The sequence below is a fragment of the Rattus rattus genome, chromosome 5 (assembly GCF_011064425.1).
Source record: "Rattus rattus isolate New Zealand chromosome 5, Rrattus_CSIRO_v1, whole genome shotgun sequence".
In the NCBI taxonomy this organism is placed as follows: domain Eukaryota; kingdom Metazoa; phylum Chordata; class Mammalia; order Rodentia; family Muridae; genus Rattus; species Rattus rattus.
In genome coordinates, this window is record NC_046158.1 from 158,043,166 (window position 1) to 158,063,780 (window position 20,615).

The 20,615-nt window shown below is 51.3% G+C and overlaps 1 protein-coding gene across 1 annotated transcript; it reads right to left on the minus strand.

Annotated features, from left to right (window-relative positions):
* Positions 1–1,238: 1,238 nt before the first annotated feature.
* On the minus strand, positions 1,239–20,615 carry Nkain4 (sodium/potassium transporting ATPase interacting 4). Its single transcript, XM_032904954.1, has 6 exons — positions 20,468–20,615; positions 10,595–10,732; positions 10,256–10,336; positions 9,218–9,415; positions 2,460–2,520; positions 1,239–1,327 (listed from the first exon to the last, which is right to left on the minus strand). Exons 1-6 carry the CDS (start codon positions 20,519–20,521, stop codon positions 1,239–1,241), a joined length of 621 nt encoding a protein of 206 aa, XP_032760845.1. The 5' UTR covers positions 20,522–20,615.

The following is a 20,615-nucleotide window of genomic DNA, read 5'->3' on the forward strand; positions in this document are numbered from 1 at the left end:
ACCCCAGAACAGAGCACCCAGAGGACTCCTGGGGAAACTGCCCAGGTTTGCTACCGGCTGTCCAAGAAGACCAGGGATGCGAATTGTCTGTTTCTGCAGTCTCTCGTGCCTTTTCTTTTTCTTCTTATTTTTTTTTTTTTAGAAAAAAAAAAAGGAAATTACAAACTCACAGTTGTAGCCACCCTGGCCTGCAGTGTCCCCCAGCCCCTCACTCGTATCCAAGGTGAACTTGAAAAAAATGCTAGGCAGGCAGGGAAGCAGAGCTGCGACTCCAGGCCCGGGCGGGGTCTCTTCATTGTTTCCATGGCTGAGGCTGGGTTGCAGGAGCGGGGTCAACCATTCCCTCACTTATGCAGGCCTGTGGAGAAGGCAGAGGTCAGGGGAACCTGAGAGAGAAAGGACCGTGCCCTTTCTCTTGGAGAACTTCAAAAGCAAAACACACAAAACCAAGAAAGGGATAGTTGCTCAGAGCATAGCAAAAACATGCCAGGGACTAGGCTTCTCCATGCACAGGGCAGGTACTGGTTTTATACTCTGATGGCCAGGGCCGGGGATTGGAAGTGGAGTAAGGGTTTCACCCTGGTCAGATTCCCCATTGAAAGGAAATCTCACAGAGGCTGCTGCCTCTACCATGGAGACCTATTGAGCCCAGGCTTGGCTTAGCAGCATGTTTGTCAAGACTTTGAAGACTATGGGTCTGGCAGCCTGCAGGGGGTCATCCCCTTCCCTGCTCTGTATTTCCTGTTATTCATCCTGGGAGCTGAAGTCCTGCTACTTCTGATACCCATTATCCATGAGAGCCGAGGACACTCTGAGGTCGGGTGTTAGGACTCTCTGGGATCAGGTCACCAAGGGAACCCCTAGATGCCCCTTCTGACTGCAATTCCGGGACCACCAGGAAGCCCGGGCATAGCCCACGGGATCTGTAAGGCCCTGGTGCCACTTTGGAGGAGGAAATATAATCAGCCAAATATAGGAAACAGACACCCACACCCTCTACACTTCCTGAAACAGTGAAACCCCTGGGGTATGTCCCCCGTTCCTGAGTCTCTGGGACCTGGTTATTACAGAATCTATCCCCGCCGAGCTTTGAGCCACTCAACCCCCGACATCTAACCAGAGCACGATCCTAAGGGAGTGATAGATGGGTAGATGGATTGACAGACAGATGCCTGGCAAAGTCCCCAAAAGAAGAGCCTTGTGTGTGAGCACTCTAACGCAGGCTGAGTGGGCCATACTTACAAATATGCCTGCTTGGACAAGAGGCCGGACGGCTTCTCATTGACATGGTACAGGGGGAATGGGTCAAATCCACCAATGAAATCAACTGAAAGAAATCAAGCCCAAATAAAATAAAACCCAAATGATGGAAAAGATGGCAGAATGGAAAACTTTCCCCCGTGGCAGATTCCTAACTAGAGGGATGTCGCCAGAGCCTGTGAAGGGTGCGTGTGTGAACCCTCATCAGTCCCCGTTGTATCTCGAATCTTGCTGGGATCTCTCTGGGGCACCGCGCACAGTTTTCTGGCTCTGCGATCCTAATGGACTTTTCTAGAAGAGTGTCAGGTGTGGGGAGCTCAACAAGAGCCCTCCAGCATGGATGGAACTGCACCCCACCCCGCCAGACTCTCCAAATCACTAACTCCCCAGATACTAATCCTGTAGCCTTCAGTAGCATCAAGCACCTGCCCCGTGAAGCCACCCACACACTTGCTGGGCAAAACGATATTTCTGAAGCTCAGAGGCGGGTGCAGTTCTGAATTCAAAGAGCAGGTGGAGCTCCTGATTCATCGTCAGCAGCCAGCTGCGTGCGGTCGGTAATCAGGCAGCACCCGGGGGCCTTGATCCCCAGACTCAAGAGACCATCCCTCACCAGACTCTAGAATCAAGCCCAAGCCTCTTAAATATGGAGACAGCTGACTCCATGGTCCAACTCTCTGGGGCAGATGGCTTTGAGTTTCAATTCTGACTCTGGGGAAGATTCTATCCACAAGACGCCTGACTGCCCACCCACACACTGTCAATCCTTCCTCTGTGGGGACGTCCCATGAGACTATGTTAGGATTGGGAGTCCCCAAAGGGATGCCTTGAGTCATTACCGTGTTATGGTGCAAATCAAAGTTAAGTTGGAAGGGGTCTGGGTCCCACCTAATACTAAGTGTCAATCAATATGGATGCCAGGCAGGCAGAATGGACCTTGCTACCAAAGACTCAGACCTTCCCTGGGATCACTGTAGGGATCATGGAGATAAGTGTCCTTAGACCTGAGGGCTGCTGGGCCCCTCTTCATAGACAGCCCTCCCCCAATCCTCAGATCTTTGTACTATCACCGCTATGGTCAGGCCTGTGGCAGGAAATGAAGACCCAATAGGCAGGGGGCACCACTAAGGGGCACCTTCAAGCCCTACGCAAGATAACATAGCACTCAAGGTTGTCTCTCCTGTCAGCTATACACTTACAGCTGTCCTCTTCTTCTGTAAGCACGCTGACCACGTAGCAGCCGTAGACGAAACCCAGGAGCTGAAAGACACCGAGAGGCCAGACATGTCAAGCCTGTATTACGAGGACTGTGCGGAGGACTCCATGTGTACCTGACAAAATCACTGCGTCTCACAAGCCTCCGTTTCCTCCCCTACAGAATGGAATGGTGGACACTGACCTGCCCTGTTTCCCAAGCTCCCACATTCCAGATATCTCAGTTCCCCCTTGGCACACTCCTCAGTGGGCACCACATGGGTGAGGAGGGCGGTCACAGCAGTCTGAAGGGTAGTAGCCATTTCCCATTTCAGGGCTTGGAAGATGAAACATGGAAAACCAGAGTTGAACTTTCCCATGGAACATGGACGCCTAAGAAGTAGTTCGGAGGGGGCAAGGTCATGCCCTGTGCCCTCTGAGCCTATACGTTCAGGTCTGTATTTGTCATGTCACCCCGAAATGTCCTGTGAGCCCCTTCCACTCAGTTCCAGGAGAATTCCATGGCACAGGCCTTCCTTCCACATTTAGCCTCTGTCCCTGGCATGCAAGGCTGGCTATGTGGACAGGATGGTGTTTTGATTAAGATGTCTAGTGGGGAACCCAGCAAAACTGAAAGAACTAGTCACTTCCCTGCAAGACTGCCTCCCTGCCCTGGTGCTGGCCACTCACTCTGTGTATTATTTCAGGACCCAAGACACTGCCATGAATCTCAGGAGAGTGTACTGCTCCTGTGTGTCCCAACATAACATTTATACCATATATACCCCAGCCCCTAACAACAGCTTGGTCTGGGGGAAAGTCTGTGTCCTGCTGGGACCCTGGATGATTGGTGCACCTGAATATTTCAAAAGCTAAGCAGATGCTATAACGGCTTCTCTGGATGCCAGAGTTAATGTTTCAGGACACCACAGCTGGGAGTGGCCTGACCAGTGAAAGTACTGGGAGTTACAATAGAGGTGACAGTTCAGTATCCAGTTTGTGTGATTGGAAGGAAGCAGGACTTTCTGGATATGCAGCAGGTCCCTTTGCAAAAGCGACAAGCAGCCTCAAGGGATTCACTTACCCTCTAGGCCATGGTTTCACACTGGCCTGACCCAGCAGCCTCCCAAGAGGCCACACACCATACCCTCCTGTCAAAGGAGACAGACAGCACTTTATCAGACTAAAGCTGGAAATGCATGAGCTCAATGCCTGTGAGACCTTACCCAGCTCAGGTGCAGGCAGTGGTCCCTCTAGAGGACTCCAGCACCCTAGGGATGAGTCCAGAACCGAGCCTGGAAGTCATCCTCCTCACTGAGAAGAAAGCCTGAGATGTCTCTCACATGGCCTTTTGTGATTCGCTGGGACAGTCTGAGGTGAAGGGTCACACCCCAGGGTTGCCCCCACCTCCTGAAGAGCTGGCCACGGTGCTGAAACATGGGCATGTTCTCCTCGGGAAGAGGCCATCCAAGCTGGCATCCACTGTCTCAAGCCACCCCTTTGGTTCACGACATCCTACTTGCACATTCTTGCCTTTTCTTCCCACTACGTCTTGTCCACCCTGTTCACCCAGATCTTCCCTGAACATCTTTCTACTCTGCCTCTTCCAGAAGCTTCCCCTCTCCTTGGCCCTTCCTTACCGGTGGTCTGTTAAGAGCTAAGTCTGATACTTTCTCTCCTACTATCCAGAGTGGACAACAGAGATGTCACTTCTCTACAGGAAAAACAAGTACAAAAGCAGACCAGACGTGTGAACTGGCATTCCCACTTGAGAAGGTACGGCTGCAGGCTGTCTCCCCACTGGCATGCAGAATTTTGTCCCTCCAGCACCAGTTCCACCAAAATCATTCTGCACCCTGCAAAGATGACCTTCATTTGCCCTTCTAGTTTGCCTTCTAGTTTCCAGTCACTGTCTTTTCAGAGTCTTCAACTTTAGAACTCTTGACAGAGACCCTTGACTAATCAGCTCTTCTATGAGAACCATGTTTGTATTCCTTCATGTTTAGGGTTCAACTGGGATCTTCTCTTGCCTCTCTGCATGAGTTACATTAGAGTGAAACATAACTTCAGCTTCCCTCTGTGAAGGCAGAACTGAAGCAAGATGCCTAGGGGAGTAGTGGAGGTGTAGTGTGGACCGCAAAGCTACCTGCACTGTCTGCTGCATGCTTTCTTATATCTTGGATGCCCTCAGATATAGAATTCAATTTCTTCCATGAGCTGCTGATTGTCCTGTGAACTTGACCTTTACCAAGCACTGTGTGCACTGGAAAGGTTGGAAGCCTCAAGATGTGACCAGTCTTCTCCACGGTCAAACCTGGTTGTGCCCAAGGTATGGACAATCCTATGGGCTGTGCCACTGTGGCTGCTGCTCCACAGTTTCCTAAACCTCTCCTTCCCGCCCCTTCGAGTCCATCCGTCAAGATGGCGTTGACTTTAAGAAATGATAGGTGAGAAGGGAGAGGTCAAATGGTTCTCTAGGGCCACAAAGGTGGCACTGCCTGGGCCCAGGAGCTGTCTCTCTCCCCACTGTTCTTCACTAATTTGAGCAGTGCTAGAGAGGTCTATGGAATCAATTTCACGTTCGCCAGCTATAGCCGTTCTTTAGTTTCATGTAATACCAGTGAATCCATGGTTAGGTGGGACACGGTTAGGAGATGGTATCCTCACCGGGGTCACGATGAGGTTTTGGGAAAAGCCACCTATTGGTTTCTGTGATCATCACAGACTTGGAGACAGTGAAAGAAGCGAGCAGGATTGGCATGGATGGGACCCACTGGACTACTTCTCAGAAGGGCATGTACTCCTAGTTCATGATGAACTACCAAGAACAAGGTGCATCTCTAAGCCACGATGTTCCTCCTCTCTGCAGGCAGGACACAGCTTCGGAAAGGGTCTGAGGAAGTCCTCTCAGGTCATGGCTTGCCACATCCAGTCCTCGGGGGCCAGAGCTCAAAGTGAGAAGTGTTTAGTGGTGTGTTAAACCATGGCTACACATACCTCAAAGCCCAACTCTGGTGCCTTGGAATTTGGTCATTTTTTAAAAATAGGGTCCACAAACTGTCAGCATGTGGTTAGATAAGGTGAAGTGACCCTAAACCAAAGTCTGGTGCTCTTACCAGAGGGAGGGTGCTGAGACGGCCATGTAGGGAAAAGGCTGTGTGACAGGTGGAGATGCTGGTGCTTCCCTAGGCCAGAGAATGCTGTGGTCCATGATTAGAGGACACATGGACTGCCCTCCTCAGTGTCCCAGAGAGAACCAGCCCCACTAATTCCTTAGTTTTGGACTCTGATCTTGGAGCTGTGACAGAGCAAGTTTCTGTTCTTAGCCCTTTTGGCCGATTTATTTTACATTAATGTATGTGCATGTTGGTGTGCAGTATGTGTGTGTGTGTGTGTGTGTGTGTGTGTGTGTGTGTGTGTGTGCATCTTTATGGGTACCTGTGTGTGTGTGTGTGCATCTTTATGGGTACCTGTGTGTGAGGGTGCATGTATACTTGAAAGAAAATGAACAACCTTCGATGTCATTCCTTAGGCATCATCCACCTTCATTTTTTTAAAAGACATCTCTCACTGACCTGATATTCACCACAGGCAAGACTGGCTGGCCAGTGAGCCTCACAAACCACTTGCCTTCACCTTGCAAACACTGAGATTACAAGTACACACCACCATTTCTCTTTTAAAATACAATTTATTATATGTAATGAACCAGGTGTGGTGGTGGTTTAACCCCAGCACTTGGGAGAGGGAGGTAGAGGCAGACAGATCTCTATGAGTTTGAGGCTAGCCCGATCTACATAGTTCTGGGACAGCCAGGGCTATGTTATAATTATTTGTTTTATGTATGTATGTATGATGGACAGACATGTGTGCTCAGCAATGTGAGTGAATGTGGAGGCCAGAAGAGAACTTCAAGTGACCTGCCCTAGTGCCCTCCACCTTATTGCCTTGAGACATGGTGATGGTACCAGGTCAACACGTACTCTTGCCCACTGAGCATCTGTCCAGGTGCCCAGCATCTTTCACATGGGTTCCGGGGGACTGAACTCAGGTCCATGCTTGCAAAGCAAGCATCTTACTAACTGATCTGTCACCACAGCTCAGTTCTATTTTATTTTCCAGAGATGGTTTGGCTCTGTACCCAGCCTGACTTTGAGTAGATGATCCTCCTTTGGGTAGGTGGTCCTCCTTTGAGTAGGTGGCCCTCCTTTGAGTCCTCCTCTCTCTGTTTCTCACATGCTGGGATGGTAAGCTGTGTCGTTATGCCAGCTTCCTCCTGTCTGGTCGGTTGTTATTATAGATTTTTATAGAAATAAAGCCAGAATTCAGCCTCTCTGATAGTCCAAATATGTGGGGTCCTACTCTGATCCATGCTGTGGTAGCAGGCCTGGTGGAACCAAGCATAGGGATCCAGTCTCACTGGGCTTCAATGCATTTATAGCAGCTCCTGCAGCCCCTTACCCTGCAGGCTGAGGTACTCTGGAGTGGCTGGATGGGGCCCTGACTGGCCTTTGGAAAGGCTCCTGATGACAACATCATTCTCCGTGAACATCCAGGCAGAGTTCATGAGTCACTATCTGCTTGGTCTTCTCAGTACTCCAGTCCCTGCACCAACCCAAATCCAAACTCAGAGCTAAAGCACCCAGGTCTAGACTGACCGGGATGTGACACTCTGCTACACCAGGCGCTGTCCTGGAACGACAGAGCTTGGGATACAGTAAGAGGTCCAATGACTGACAGGGAGGGAGCCCAGACTTGGCACTGTACCCAGAGTGTTCCCTGAGGCTGAGTGTTCTCCACCTGGACCGCCTGAGGAGTGTGTGAGAGGCCTTGAGAGCAAGAGGGCTGCGGACTACAGTGGGAGTTTGTATGCCCCTGCTGCCCACTCTGGATATGAAGGGCTCTTCAGAAAGGCTCATGTGTCTTTGGCTTGGTCTTTAACAGCTGGTGCTGTTGATAGGTAGTCTGAGGACACATAGTCTCCTTGCCATCTGCCGCTCCTGAAAGGGGGTTTGTCTCAGTACTTCCTTTAGATAGCTAGCTGAGGAAGATTGCAGCCTGGGTTCAGTCCTTGCATTCGCTATGAGGTCTCAGAACAAACACACAGGCCACGTATCTCTCATCTCCACAGATGCCACAACTTCCCGTGCTTGGTAGACCACGTCAAGCCTTGCAAGGAGGCTGAAGCCTGGGCCACCTGTGTTGCCATGGCAGCAAGACAGTGCAGCAGGAACCCAGCCTCAGCACCAGTCTCTCAAATGCCTCCTTGGGCCTCTCCCCATACTGCTTTTTTCTGCACTTTTTCTGCACCGTTCAGCTCCCTGGCCATCTAAATGGGCTAAGGCTCTGGGGAAAAGCCTTTGGGGTTCAGAACCTCAGGTCCCCTGATACCCCATAGCCCTGCGCCCCTGAATTCAACCTCCTACTCTGCTCCATCACAGCTGTAGAGTGCCATCAGGCTACGTTGATCTTTCCTCTGTGATCAGGTTCCTGAACAGACATGGAAAATAGTGGAGTCTCAGCTTCTCGGAACTCAAGGAAACTTGTGTCTCCCTCAAGGCTCAATGTAGACAACCTGAGTCCAGGGGGATGTCCCCATCGACAGGATAAAGGCACCTGTCACTTGCTGGTGACAGAATTTTCTATATGTCTACTAGGGTGGTGAGAAAGTTACCTAGAAGCCTTCAGCTCCACATCTGATATAGGAGCTACTTGGTTACAGAACCGTTCTGCTGCTCACAGAGCAGGACTCCTGGAGAGCAGTGGTATCACGGTGCTAGGAAATTTGCCAGGTCCCCACACGGTTCCCTGTCTCACGGCATCTGTTCTGTGGCAGACTTCTCAGAGCTGTGGGCTCACGGCCAACCCAGTCAGCCCACTGTGTGCCAGGGCGTGTGTCCCCTCTCCTGCCTTCTCTCCTGGGAGATGAGAGCTTGTGAACTATCCCCAAGGGCCCTGAGACTCATGGAAAAGCATCGAAGTGTTATCCTAATGACCATACCTGTTGGGATTAAATAGTGGCGTCAGTAGGGCCCATCTGCAGCCTTATTGGCTGGTCTGGGGTTTCTAGCTCCCTTTCACAGTCCTGTTGAGGTCAGCCTCCACCCTGGCCTGTTCTAGTCCTCTGCTAGGGAGATAGAGGAGCACCCATTTTCACCTTTGCCGTTGCTGTGCCTGGTTGCTACACTGCAGCAGCGTCAGAGACTGAAGTCTGATTCTGCCTCCGAGTCTGTCTTACACGAACAGTGATGTGGTTTGAATAGGAATGGCCCCCACGGGCTCACATGTTTTGAATGCTTAGTCAACGGGAAGAGGCACTGTTTCAAAGGACTGGGAGGTGGGACATTGTCAGAGGAAGTGTGTCACCGGGGTTAGGTTCTAAAAGCCCATGGCAAGCACAGTCTCTTTCTCTCTGTCTTTGGATCAGGGTGTAGCTCTCAGTTACTTCTCCAGCTCCCTGCCTTCCTGTCTGCTGCCACACTCCCCGCCATGAGGATAATGGACCAAACCTCCGAAGCTGTCAGCAAATCCCCAATCCAATGCTTTCTTTCATAAGAGTCGCATTGGTCATGGTGCCCCTTCACAGCAACAGAAACAGTGACTACGGAGGTTAGACATCCACCCTGACTCCTGTACTTCTTGCAAGATATGGGGGCAGTGCCACCTAACAAGGGGGAAAGCTAGTTCCTCTGTGTGAAGGAAAGGCCCTGACTCTGCCCCAGGTAAAACAAAACCCAGCCTGGGTGCCTGACCCCACACTCACCGCTAGCAGGATCTGCAGGCCACTGTGCAGGGCTTCCACATAGCTGTGCACCATGCCACAGCCAGGACCCACCACCACGGACTGTCCGTGCAGTGCACCCAGGCCAGCTGTGGCCGCCTTCTCGTGAAGACAGCCTGGCCCATACTCTTCCCACCAGGAACGATGCCGGGAGAGATTGAAGGTCAAGAGTTCACTGTCCTGGGAACAAAGAGGAAAAGTTAGTATCAGGAGGCAGCCTGTCTCTACCAACCACAGGCTGAAGTGGGGAAGGATGACGCGTCCTGTCTCTCTCCACCCTTTCCTTTTGGGTTCCAGCTGTGAGAGGCAGGAACAAGTGTCCCCAAAGCTGTCCCTAAAGGGGGAAAGCCTGATTTTGTTGGCCCTCAACCCTCATACCCCTTCCTCCAGGAAGGCCTTCTGCCTGAGGAAGACCTCAGGACTCATTATTATAGTATCCAGTTTCCTCAAAACCTTTATGCCCCTGGCCAAAGCTGCCACAGTGGGTTTTGGGTCTCATGTAAGCTACTTCCTAACTGTAACTTTAGCGTAGGAGAACACAGCTGTACCAGCCCAGGGCTTCCTTGGGTGGCACATAGCAGTTGGCCAGGGCAGAAGACTATATGTGGCCACAAGAGGAAGGTCTCTGCTTGTTCCCGAATCCCACCATCTCTGAGAAGGAGCTACCTACACACCTCTGCCAGTTGTCTGCTCAGTCCCAACTCCTCCCTGGTACTGCCTGGTTCCAAGGCCCTTTTCCAGAATTCCTGCCCTCTTCCAGAACTCCCGCCCTCTGTGCTACCCAGCCCGAGGTCCTGGCACACTGACACCCACAGTGTCTTACCAGCAGCCCTTACCACCCGAGAAACAGTCCTCCCAAACTACTGAGGCATTGATCACAGCCAAAATTGTCCTGGCGCTGTGGCCAGCACTGTGTATCAAGTGCCCATTAGCATTAGGAGCATGCAGTGAACTGGACCAAGTGTCAAATGGTGATCTGGCCAAAACCCAGTAGATGAGCCCTTCCCCACATTTACTCACCTTTGAGAGGCCCCCCACTTCCAGGTAGAAGCAGATGATGAAGATATTCCAGGTAACCCAGACAGCTGCCCATACTGCATACTAGGGAGACCAAGAAGAACAGGGTAGAAGTTGAACCCAGCAGCTTCACAGAGTGGATATCTGATTTTCTCCAACCCCTTGGAAGAAAGCCCTTGAACTTGTGGCAATGTCGGGGCTCCCTGAGTCTGACCTTCCCAACACTAAGCTTGGAAACGCTTCCTTAAGCCCACCCTGGACAGATACCCACCCTGGACAGATATCCTGCCTAAGCTGCTACCAATACTACTTGCATAGAGGCTGCCAAGCACAGCGACTCACCACCACGATGTAGCGTGGCCGGTATTGAATGGTGCCGAAGAGCCCCAAGATGACCACGACGATGTGGGCGAAGTTGGCCAGGATGGGTGCCCACTGGTAACCCAGGAAGTCAAACACTTGTCGTTCCAGAGCTGTGACCTAAGAACAGGTGGCCCATGAGGGACAGTGGACACTAATGGACCACCTCAGGTTTTGCCTCCCTCCTAACATCCTTCACACCAGGTGGGCCACAAACTCCTTCTCGGCCATGACCCTGAGCAGTATCGCGTGCCTATGATGTGGCCTTTCCAGCAAAAATCAAGTTTGACCAGCCCAAATGTCACCACTGGAGGAACCAGGCTCCTTCCTTGTCCCCAGACTCAAAACACAGAGGTTTATTGTTTTGTTTTTACTTTTGTTTTTTGTTGTTGTGTGTGTGTTTTTTATTGGTTTTGTTTTTTGTTTTTGATTTTTGTTTGTTTGAGACAAGGTCTCTCTACGCAGTCCTGGCTATCCAGGAACTTGCTAGGTCTCAAACCCTGACTAACAGTTTAAGTGCCTATTTAACATACCAAAGTGAACCCCAGATTCTCCCAGAATTCCTTGGTCCCTACCTGGCATTCTCTACCCCCCAACCTGAACTTCCCAACCCAGGAGCTGGGCTGCCCTTCCCCAGCTACTTTGGTTACCTGGCCCTTTTGTCTGCTCTTTACCCTCCTGGCCTCTTGGGCTGGCTCTCCCCTCTCCCCTCCCTACTCTCCTCACATGGATCAGGGTCACGTCCACTCTGAATGTTCCCAGATGTCCCTGCCTCTGGCTGTGCTCTCCCTTTTTTTTACAATAAACCTTCTCTTCCACCGTGCCTAGGACCAGTCATGTCCTTTCCTTTTCATTTTGTGTTTTTTCATTTAGAACTCATTATGTAGACCAGAACAGCCTCGCACTCACAGATATCTACCTGCCTCTGCCTCCCATGTGCTATGATTAAAGTCATGCACCATCACGACTGCCTCATACCCAAGGCTGTTCTACCTGGGGGTTGGTGGTGACATAAACAAGAAGTACAGATCCTAAAGTACTGCCCAACCGTTTTGGTAGCAGATGAGATCCGAGCCTACACGGGGTGCTAAGCACGAAGCCCAGAGAATCCATGTCTCCTGGTAACTAATCTCTCTACGGTTGTCCTGGAGACCGTTGTGGATAAGATGGCTCTTATCCTGATGGGCTGGCTACACTTCTATTCTGGGGACACTCAGGGGATGCTGTAGCTCTGAAGATAATACCCTCTACCCAAGTAGACAGAGAGATCAATGGGAAAGAATGGATTATATACAAGGAACATGTTTTATAGTTGGGGAAAATAAGCTTATGCCCAGTAGAATCGAGACTCTAAGGCATGCATCCACCTAACCGTTTGCACATCCATTATCCATCCATTCACCCAGCATCCATTCATCTACCCATTCCTTTATCTACCTACACATTCCTTCCTGTTTCCATTCACGTCTCCATCCTTCATTCACCACTCACCCACCCATCCTTCACTGGGCTCCATTCCTCGAGCAGGCTTAGGTGAAGGAAGAGAAAGCACGGCTAATTACACCGTGTTCTAACATCTTCTCTGGAACCACTGCACTTGGGATGACACAAGTTTGTCCAGGAAGGACTAAAACGGATGGACCACCTCTGGAAGAGAAGCAATGTTAAAGAGGCAGCACATTGGCTGAGCCTGTGACGTTCACTGGACTTCTGTGTAGCAGCAATCAGATCTGTGTAGCTGGAAAAGCTAAGACATTCCCCGACTGATACTGGCTTCTGTGCCTGGTGGTGGTGGCTTATGCCTTTAATCTGAGCACCAGACGCAGGCAGGTCTCTGAGTTCGAGCTCTTCTAGCTAGTTTTCTGTCAACTTGACACAAGCCAGAGTCTATTGAGAAGAAAGAATTTCAACTGCAGAAACGTCCCCAACAAATTGACCTGTGGGAAAGCCTGTGGTGCATTTTCTCAATTGATGATTGATGTGGAAGGGCCTAGCTCATTGTAGGGGGTCACCTTGGGTGAGTGGCCCTGGGAGCTGTAAGAAAGTCCAATTAGCAAGCTGTAGGGAGCAGGTCAGTAAGTAGCACCCCTCCATGGCCTCTGCCTCTGCGTTGGCCTCCTTCCCTGTTTGTCCTCTGACCTCCCTCAGTGATGGAGTATGACCTGGGAATTTTAAACTGAAACAAACTCTTTTCTCCCCAAGTTGTTTATGGTCATAGTGCTTTATTACAGCAATAGAAACCCTAAGGCAGGTCTGCTTACAGTGTTGAAGCCCCTTCCAAGGCTGGAAAAGTTGAGATCAAGAGAAAGCCAAGGCTTCCATGGGGGCACAGACTCCCTTCATCTCCACATGACCTTTTATGCCTTGTGTCAAGTTTGAGTTGAGTAATCTGGTTACTAGGTTGGATAGCCATAGACACTAACATCAGTCCAGTTTCTCCCTGCTGCTTGGGGTCTGTATGATGGGACTGACCCCTAAAGTGTGCTGACAGCACTCAGGAAATATCTGCAATAGGGCATGCTTTGGCGTTGCCATGACAACTGTGGATGGACCAGAAGTGTGGGTTATGTCCAAAGAAGTCTCGAAAGAGGACTGTCAACAAGCATGTTCTGTAGGAGTCTAGGTTTCTCTGGGTGACTTGGTCTGCCAAGTGGAGCGGTTAGGGCAGATCTCCTATGAACACCAAGAATGGTCCGGCAGGATCCGTTTAAGAACGGCCCCACAAAACCCACAAAGTATTCACACTTACTGCCCTCTGGCTAATCGCAGAGTTCTCAGACCCATCCACTCCTCCAGTACAGAGAACTCACCCCCTCTGCCCCATCTCCCATCAGGGTGCTCACATCAGTTGTCCCCAACTCCTGTCAGAGTTCCCTCTGCGCCCCTTATTCCTGTCACAGAACATTCACGCTCGAGTATCCCTCTTCTGTCCAAGTGTTAACGTAAACTGTCTTCTCTCGGGTCCCAAAGCACTCACGCCTGCTGGCTCCTAATGGGGGTAAACCCCTTAAAGATGCACGTGAAGACTGGAGCAGTCCCCAATGGAAAAAATTCCCATCTGGCAGTTCTCAAGGATCAGTTCTCAGTTCTGTCCTTTCACAGGATCGACAGAGAGCTGATTGGCCAAACTTTTGGGTCCTGTTAGTCCTGACAGACTATTTACGCTGAGGAAGAGGATGGGCCATCACTAACCCTGCATGGGCAGACACAATTGGTCTAGCCGATGGTTCTCACCTCTTTATTCACATGCCTTTTGCATGGTAGCCATGCACGGAGGAGGTCACTGGGGAGCTCTGCAAGATCTTTGCTTATTTTTACAAGGAATCATTTGTCTGCCTTGCAGCTACATCATCTCTAAGGAATTGGGAGTTGGTGTGTCAGCCAGGATACTTTTCTCATTGGAATATGCCAAGAATCCTCCCAGGGTTGGTTAAGAGTCTGCTCTGCCTGCGGGCATTGAGCATGGGCTGGAGTTGGGGTGACACAAACATAGCTGGTCCCAGGGTCTCCCTGAGCCTCTTGCTTGAGATGAGCACTGTCTTCCCTGACTAGTCCTTTCTGGACCATGAATATGAGGTAGGGATTTTCCACTCCCACAGGGGTGCCAGACCATGCTTGGCCTATACAGTATATAGAGCAGTTGCTTGTAGGTACTGGCCCCACATAGGCATGTCAGCTGTTGTAGCTACCGACACTGTGCACAGCAGAAGCTGCGGCAAGTCTTAGAGGCCAAAGACAAGAAGGACAGCTCAGGAGCAGCCACCTCAACAGAGCCCTGTGGTAATGCGTCAGGTAGAGTCTTAACGTTGAAACAGTGCTGGGACTACACAGGGAGATACACATCATACCAGAGTGTGGAAGAAACCCAACTGTGTGACTTTCAACCGTCTCAGGAAAACAGTGTAGATGGAGACAGTCGGTGACCCAGGTGTTAGCGGTGAATCTGAAAGTTCCCTACAGGCTCATGTTTAAATATTTGTTCTCCTGTTGGTGCACTGGTTTAGGAGGCAGTGTCCTTAAGATTCTCAGGAAGTCAGACCCGACTGGTACAAGCGAGTCACAAAGGGCAGACCTTTGAAGGTTGTGCTCAACCCCAGTTCCCAGGTTCCCATCTGTGTTTTGTTTCCTGGTTAGAGACACATGAACAGCCATTGTGATATGCTCCCAGTACAAAAGGGAGCCATTGCTGTGCCATAACTTACCAGCTACGAGCTGAACTCGAAGCCATGAACCAGAATAAAACCCTTCTTCCCCGAGATTGTTCATGTCAAGCATTTTGTCACAGCGATGAGGAAAGAAAGTATGAGGTCTGGACCCCCACCCCCCGCATCAAGCTATCTGCACCCTTCCTGAAACCTTCACAAAAACAAGGGGATGGAGCAGAAAACAGAAGTCCCCCCCAAAAAAACAAAAAAAAAAAAAAAAAAAACCCTTTTACAAACATAAACTAATACCACTTGAGTAGAAGGCCAAAAGACTTTAGGAGGTCACACCGCCTAAGACACTTTCCCAAGAGACTTTGTGCCACCAGAGCCAGTGTACATCCCATGGTCACCAGAGAAGCATCAGAGAAGGATGACTAACCCAGAAGCCTTTGTGTGGGAGAATCAGCTATAGGTGCGTCCCAACAAGAAGACAGTCTTGCTGACTTCCCTAGAGGGCGCTGGAGCTCAAGGATCAACCAATGCCAATACTCACCCAGCACAGCATTTGAAGTGAGGATTATAACCATGGTGACGGCATCCCTGGCCAGGCCTTGACTACCCCACTGCAGTTGTTGCACAGCCACAGGGGTCTTGAGTGTGGGTTATTGTGCTCTCTGTACCCCCTTCTAGGGATGGTCTGGGCCTCTTCTGTTCTCAGCTTGAGTCTAGGAGAATCTCTGTGGCTGCTCACAGGGTCCCTGGCCTCTTTTCCTCCCACAGAAGGTATGCTCTGTTGGACAAGTAAATGGTCAGGTCCAGGGCTGTACACAGCAGATAGGAGGGATAAGGCCTCGTCTCCTCAGACTGTCTGGACTTCCAACACATGGCAGAAACAGTCCCTCAGCGTCCATTCCAATGGCTCTCCGGATCCTGAGTCCAGACTATTTGTTCAGAGACGCTGTGACCCCAGAAGTAACCAGAGAATGCCTGAAATGCCAGCAAGTGGACCCACACATGAGCCGCATGTCTGCATAAAATACAGCGCCCAGTGTACACATGTCCGCATGCGGGTGTGTGAGTACACCTGCACGTGCCTGTCTGTGTGAGCACATGTGTATTATGCAGCAGAAGTCAGGGAGAAGCCTAATGACAGACCCAGTCAGTACGACTGAAAGTCCATAGTGCTTCCTGTCTTGCTGTTCCCAGACTTGCTGTCCTGTGGGGGTGATTTTAATAACTTCTCTGGGGAGGGAGATTCTTTCTGTGATCTGCCAAATTCCTTCAGAACCTGCCCCTCCCTCAGCTCAGACACACCCTGGTGGCTCTAGGCCTGGAATGTGGGGGTCACAGAGACTCAGTGAGCTTGACTCAGGCGCTCAGTAACCCTGGGACTGTCAGTCATGGCCTGTTCCCTGAGCAGGGAATGAGGAGGGGTATTCAAGAAGGGAGTTACCCCGCATGTCATTCTCCTGTCCCCAGGAGGAGAATATGCACTGGAGACTCTTCCTGAGGAGTAGCACAAACCTCCAAGGTAGGGTGTCAGCCTTGCCTTGCTTCTGCCTAGAGCCCTTGCAAGATGGACTCTCAATGGTCAGACTGAGTTTAAGGCCTCAGAGCCCATGGTTGAAGTACATCTGTACCCCATATCACTGCAACCTGTATGCCCAGCACCCCTTTATTACCGACCTGGTATCTCAGACACACTTAACCCTTTACCAGCTTTCTCCCTCTGTTATACAAAACTTGCACTTACTCTCCCAGCTGTCACAAGCTGCCCTGGCCCAATGGGCCCAGTGTTCTGCTGGAAAGGCCTTGACCCCGGCTGCCTGATTCTCCAGTCCTTCAACCAGAGTTTGCCTGGCAGGCAAGGTCTGTTCTCTCCTGTTGATCTGAGAATCCATTTATATCCTCCTGTCTCTCCGTGGCCATCTACATCACAGCCAACTCCTTTCTATTGCATGCCCAGCATTTGCTGACCCTCCCTACAATGCTCCTGACATGGAGTACAAGCCAAGCACAGCAGCCAAGCATAACACATTGAGGCCACAATAAACTTGCAGAATGACTGGTGCCCACCAGCACAACCTTCTAAAGAGGTCTGACATACTACCCCTCCCATATTCTGTCTGTCTTCTGCCTACCTAGTACCTTGCACCACAAGGGAGTCTACATAGCTGCCATGACCCTATGAAATCAACAGCTCCAATAATCTTATGGGGACCTCTGGTGTCTGACTTTCTGGCACCTTGGAAATGCCTGCCCCTCCCCAGCTTCTCTGTCAGAGTTTCCCAGAACTGTTGGGTTCTGGATCCGTGTCCCAAGGCATGTCCAGATTCTAAACTTCAGTTCAGGCTTGCATCAAAATGATGGAGATGCCACCCTGGGGCATTCATAGGGGTAAGAAAGGGCCTTGAGAATTACAGGTCCTCAATTTGCATGCCCTTTCTGCCCTCAGCTTCCCAGAAGGCAACAGAAAGCAGCGTACATTTGTGACAGAGCTCAGAAGACAGTCTCTGAGTGTCAGTAGGGGCCAGGAAACTCTTCCAAGCTGTGTGTGTGTGTGTGTGTGTGTGTGTGTGTGTGTGTGTGTGAGAGAGAGAGAGAGAGAGAGAGAGAGAGAGAGAGAGAGAGAGAGAGAGAGAGAGAGACAGACAGAGACAGAGACAGAGACAGAGACAGAGATGCTGGAATCAAACCCAGGACCTTGCACTTGCTAGCCAATCACTGGCCCACTAGCTGTACCCCTAGCTCACTGCTGAATTACTGGACACATAGCTGTTGGGAAGGCACTCAGGACCCCCTCACATCATCAGATTTGCCAGGACAAGCCCTGGACGGGTATTTCCTCTGCTCTCATTTCATCAGAAGAGCATTCTATGGAAAACCCACTAACAGTGAGAATCTCCCTTTAAGGAGGCTCCAGATGGCTGTCCACACCAACCCTATAAAATGGAGGACGGCGGAGGCCTGCTTGAATGTTTGGGACAGAGACTGTTGATGGAACCACGGTCACAGACTGCTCTTGACCCATAGAGGGAGGCTCTAACAGCCCCAGCCTTTGAGCACCAAAGCCCCTCACTCAAGTCATCATTTACCTTCACCCCTCCTGCCTCCACCACCATCTCAGAGCCCTGTGCACCCTCTCAGCTTCCGGAACAGAGACATCCCTCCTTTAGGCAGCACTCGGGGTCTCCACCCCTGCACGCTCCTGCCCAGGACCCGGGTAGATAGTGATGGCCTTTCCCCTTCCCCACGATGGACTTGTCCTGAGAAGTCACACAGTGGGCTGTGTGACTTGCTTGTTCCTTTCTACTGTTAGAGGCACTGACCACAGGCACACAATCTGAAAATGCGTGATCTAGAATGGATCTCAAGCATTGGAGCCAGCTGTCTCCATCCCAGAAAGCCTCTCTAGTTAGTTCCTGGAGGAGCCCTGCACATAAAATTACAAATGGGAGGGGGGCAGCACCGGGGGACAGAAACCAGGCCAGCCTCTTTATGAATGATTGAATCTGACTGGTCTTCATCCCACTGGGGGAGAAAAAGAAAGGGGAGATGAAGATACCCCTTTTGGTCCACTAAGAAACCCAAGGCACCATCCTGTGAGGCCCCAACTGGATGCTGGGTCAGAGGCACATGTCTGCTGCAGGACCTCAGTCTGAAGAGTTGCCAGCCCCTTGGCTGCCTCAGGAATGGCAAACCTTGAAAGAGAGGAGAGTACTGACGCATCCTCTCACTTCTGGGCTAACATGCCCAGAAGCTCTACAGCCATGTGTGAGTCTCCCATCGCATGGAGATTTGGAGCTAGTAGCCCTGAAGAATCTAGTTGCAGGCCCTTTCATGGGCCCCGAATCTCCTGTCTTGTCATCACAGCAAAGTGAGGGCTGGGAATGGTCTCAGCATAGTGCTGGCTCATAGCCCACAAAATTCCTGCTGTCCTTCAAGGGAGAGTTGTTTGGGTCCTTTGTCCAGTAACTTGGTAACAAGAAAACTCTCACGCTTGTCAAAAAAAAAAAAAAAAAAAAAAAAGGGAGGCCTCAGGACCCCCTTGCTACTCCCAGCTTCCTCTGCTCCCCACTGGAAAGCAGAGACCAGAGCAGTGGGTGGTATTGGGCCTGTTCTGCCCAGAGGCTGAGGAGGGTGGCCCGCCCCCAACTGCCAGCCAGTGCAAGACAAAAGACCCTTGACAGTTTCCTGGGGCGGTTCAGCTGTGGCCCTGCTGGACAAAGCAAGGGTACAGGGCTCAGTACAGCTCAACAAAGTCCTTGGGGCTTGTCTTGGCTAAGACTGTGTTTGAGAAGCCCTGTCCAGGGGAAAGCCCTACAACCCAAGCACCGAAATGACCCCTCTCCTCTTACTTGCAGACAGAGGTCAAACAGAAGCAACAGGCCCTCATCTTACCCTCGCTCACCCCAAGGCCACATCTCTGAACTAGAGGTGGCAGAAGTACCTGCTTCTCTCAGCTACAGGTCAGAGAACACTTATGCCAAACCCAGGGCAAGGAAACCAAAATCTTCCCCCCTCACAAAGCAACTTTGTTTCTTGACTCCCACATGGGGCAGGCTCTAAGCCTGAGCCAGTGAATTGAACTTATTATCCCTGTCCTTTACCTGGTCATCCTGCAGAACTTTTCTCCATCTTCCCCTTGAGGGATCCCTTCACAGAAAGACAGCTCTCAACACTGCTCCAAGACTGGAGGCAGATCTCTTAAGTCTGACTTGCGCGGTAGAAACCTGCAGACCAGTAAAGACTTGGATCGTGGACCTCCCTGGAATCCTATATTATGCCTGGCTGTCCCTGGAGGTACAAGACACTGCCTGTGTTGCTGGGAGGACAAAACACCAAATGCCTTAAAGTGTCTTAAAAACAACTTCTTCCTCAGGGGCCTTCAACTTCAACCAGGGAGGAGGCACCTAGTTCAGCTGGGCCCAGGCCCGCACCCAACCCAGAAACAACAAAGCTACATTTCCTTTTTAAGACCAGATACTCAGGACTCATTAGCATTTAGCAAAGGAGTTTCCCCAGCGACCTTTGTTTTAGCCCCGTCTTCCATCAGCCTCAGATTCCAGGCTCCAAGCTCAGGGAGAGCTGCAAAGTTGTTCAGCTTCATCCAAGTTCTCTGACAAGGCTTTCCAACTAGTGGAGCTGGGCTCAACCATAAGCATCTGGGCCTCAGAGCCCCTTCCCTTTACAGGCCCAGGGAGGTTGGGAGACTCCAAGGTAGTCTGTGCCTGCGCACAAGCTGGGCGCATCAAATGATCACACTATGCAGCACATCCGACTCTAAAGTCCACACTCAAGACACTGAACTTTGCGGCTGGCTTGCCAGCACCTTGTGCCGCAGTAGTAAGACACCCGCGCTTGCATTTCCCGGCCGCAGGCGCCTTTGTGGCATGTAGGCATCAAAAGCAATATCGTCCCCAATCAGGCACTCTGGACCTGAGCACAGCTCCTGGGGCAGCCCTCCCGAAGGCTTTTGTTCCTAGCGGTCGGGGCCCCCTGACACTACCCAGCACCTGTCCCCGCCAGCAGGGACGCTACTCCCCAAGAAAACACAGCAGGGCACAGCCAGGATCCCGCACCGTGACAGCTCCCCTCGCACGCCTGGCAGCCAGAAAATCGGCCGCAGCAGCTAAGTCCAAGCCGTCATCCCATGAGCCACCCGAGGCTGGTGCAGGTCCGGAGAGCCACGCAGGACACCCGGACTCACCAGCTGCAGAGCGCAGAGCGCAAGAAGCGTGCAGCGGCCGGAGCAAGAGCCCATGGTATTCACTTCGCCCGCTGGAGCCTTTGCTGCCAGAGGGGGCCGGAGTCCTCCGCGTGCGAAATCTTCTGTCCACCCTCCCCACCCCCCACCC

Excerpts from the sequence above, each read along its gene's own strand:
- Nkain4 (XM_032904954.1), bottom strand. The coding sequence starts at position 20,521 with ATGGGCTCTTGCTCCGGCCGCTGCACGCTTCTTGCGCTCTGCGCTCTG. Across the intron at positions 2,521-9,217 it reads GCCTGCAGATCCTGCTAGCG|CTCCTGGGTTTCGTCTACGG; the intron begins GTGAGTGTGGGG and ends GGTGTCTTTCAG. Across the intron at positions 1,328-2,459 it reads TACAGAAGAAGAGGACAGCT|TTGATTTCATTGGTGGATTT; the intron begins GTAAGTGTATAG and ends GATTTCTTTCAG.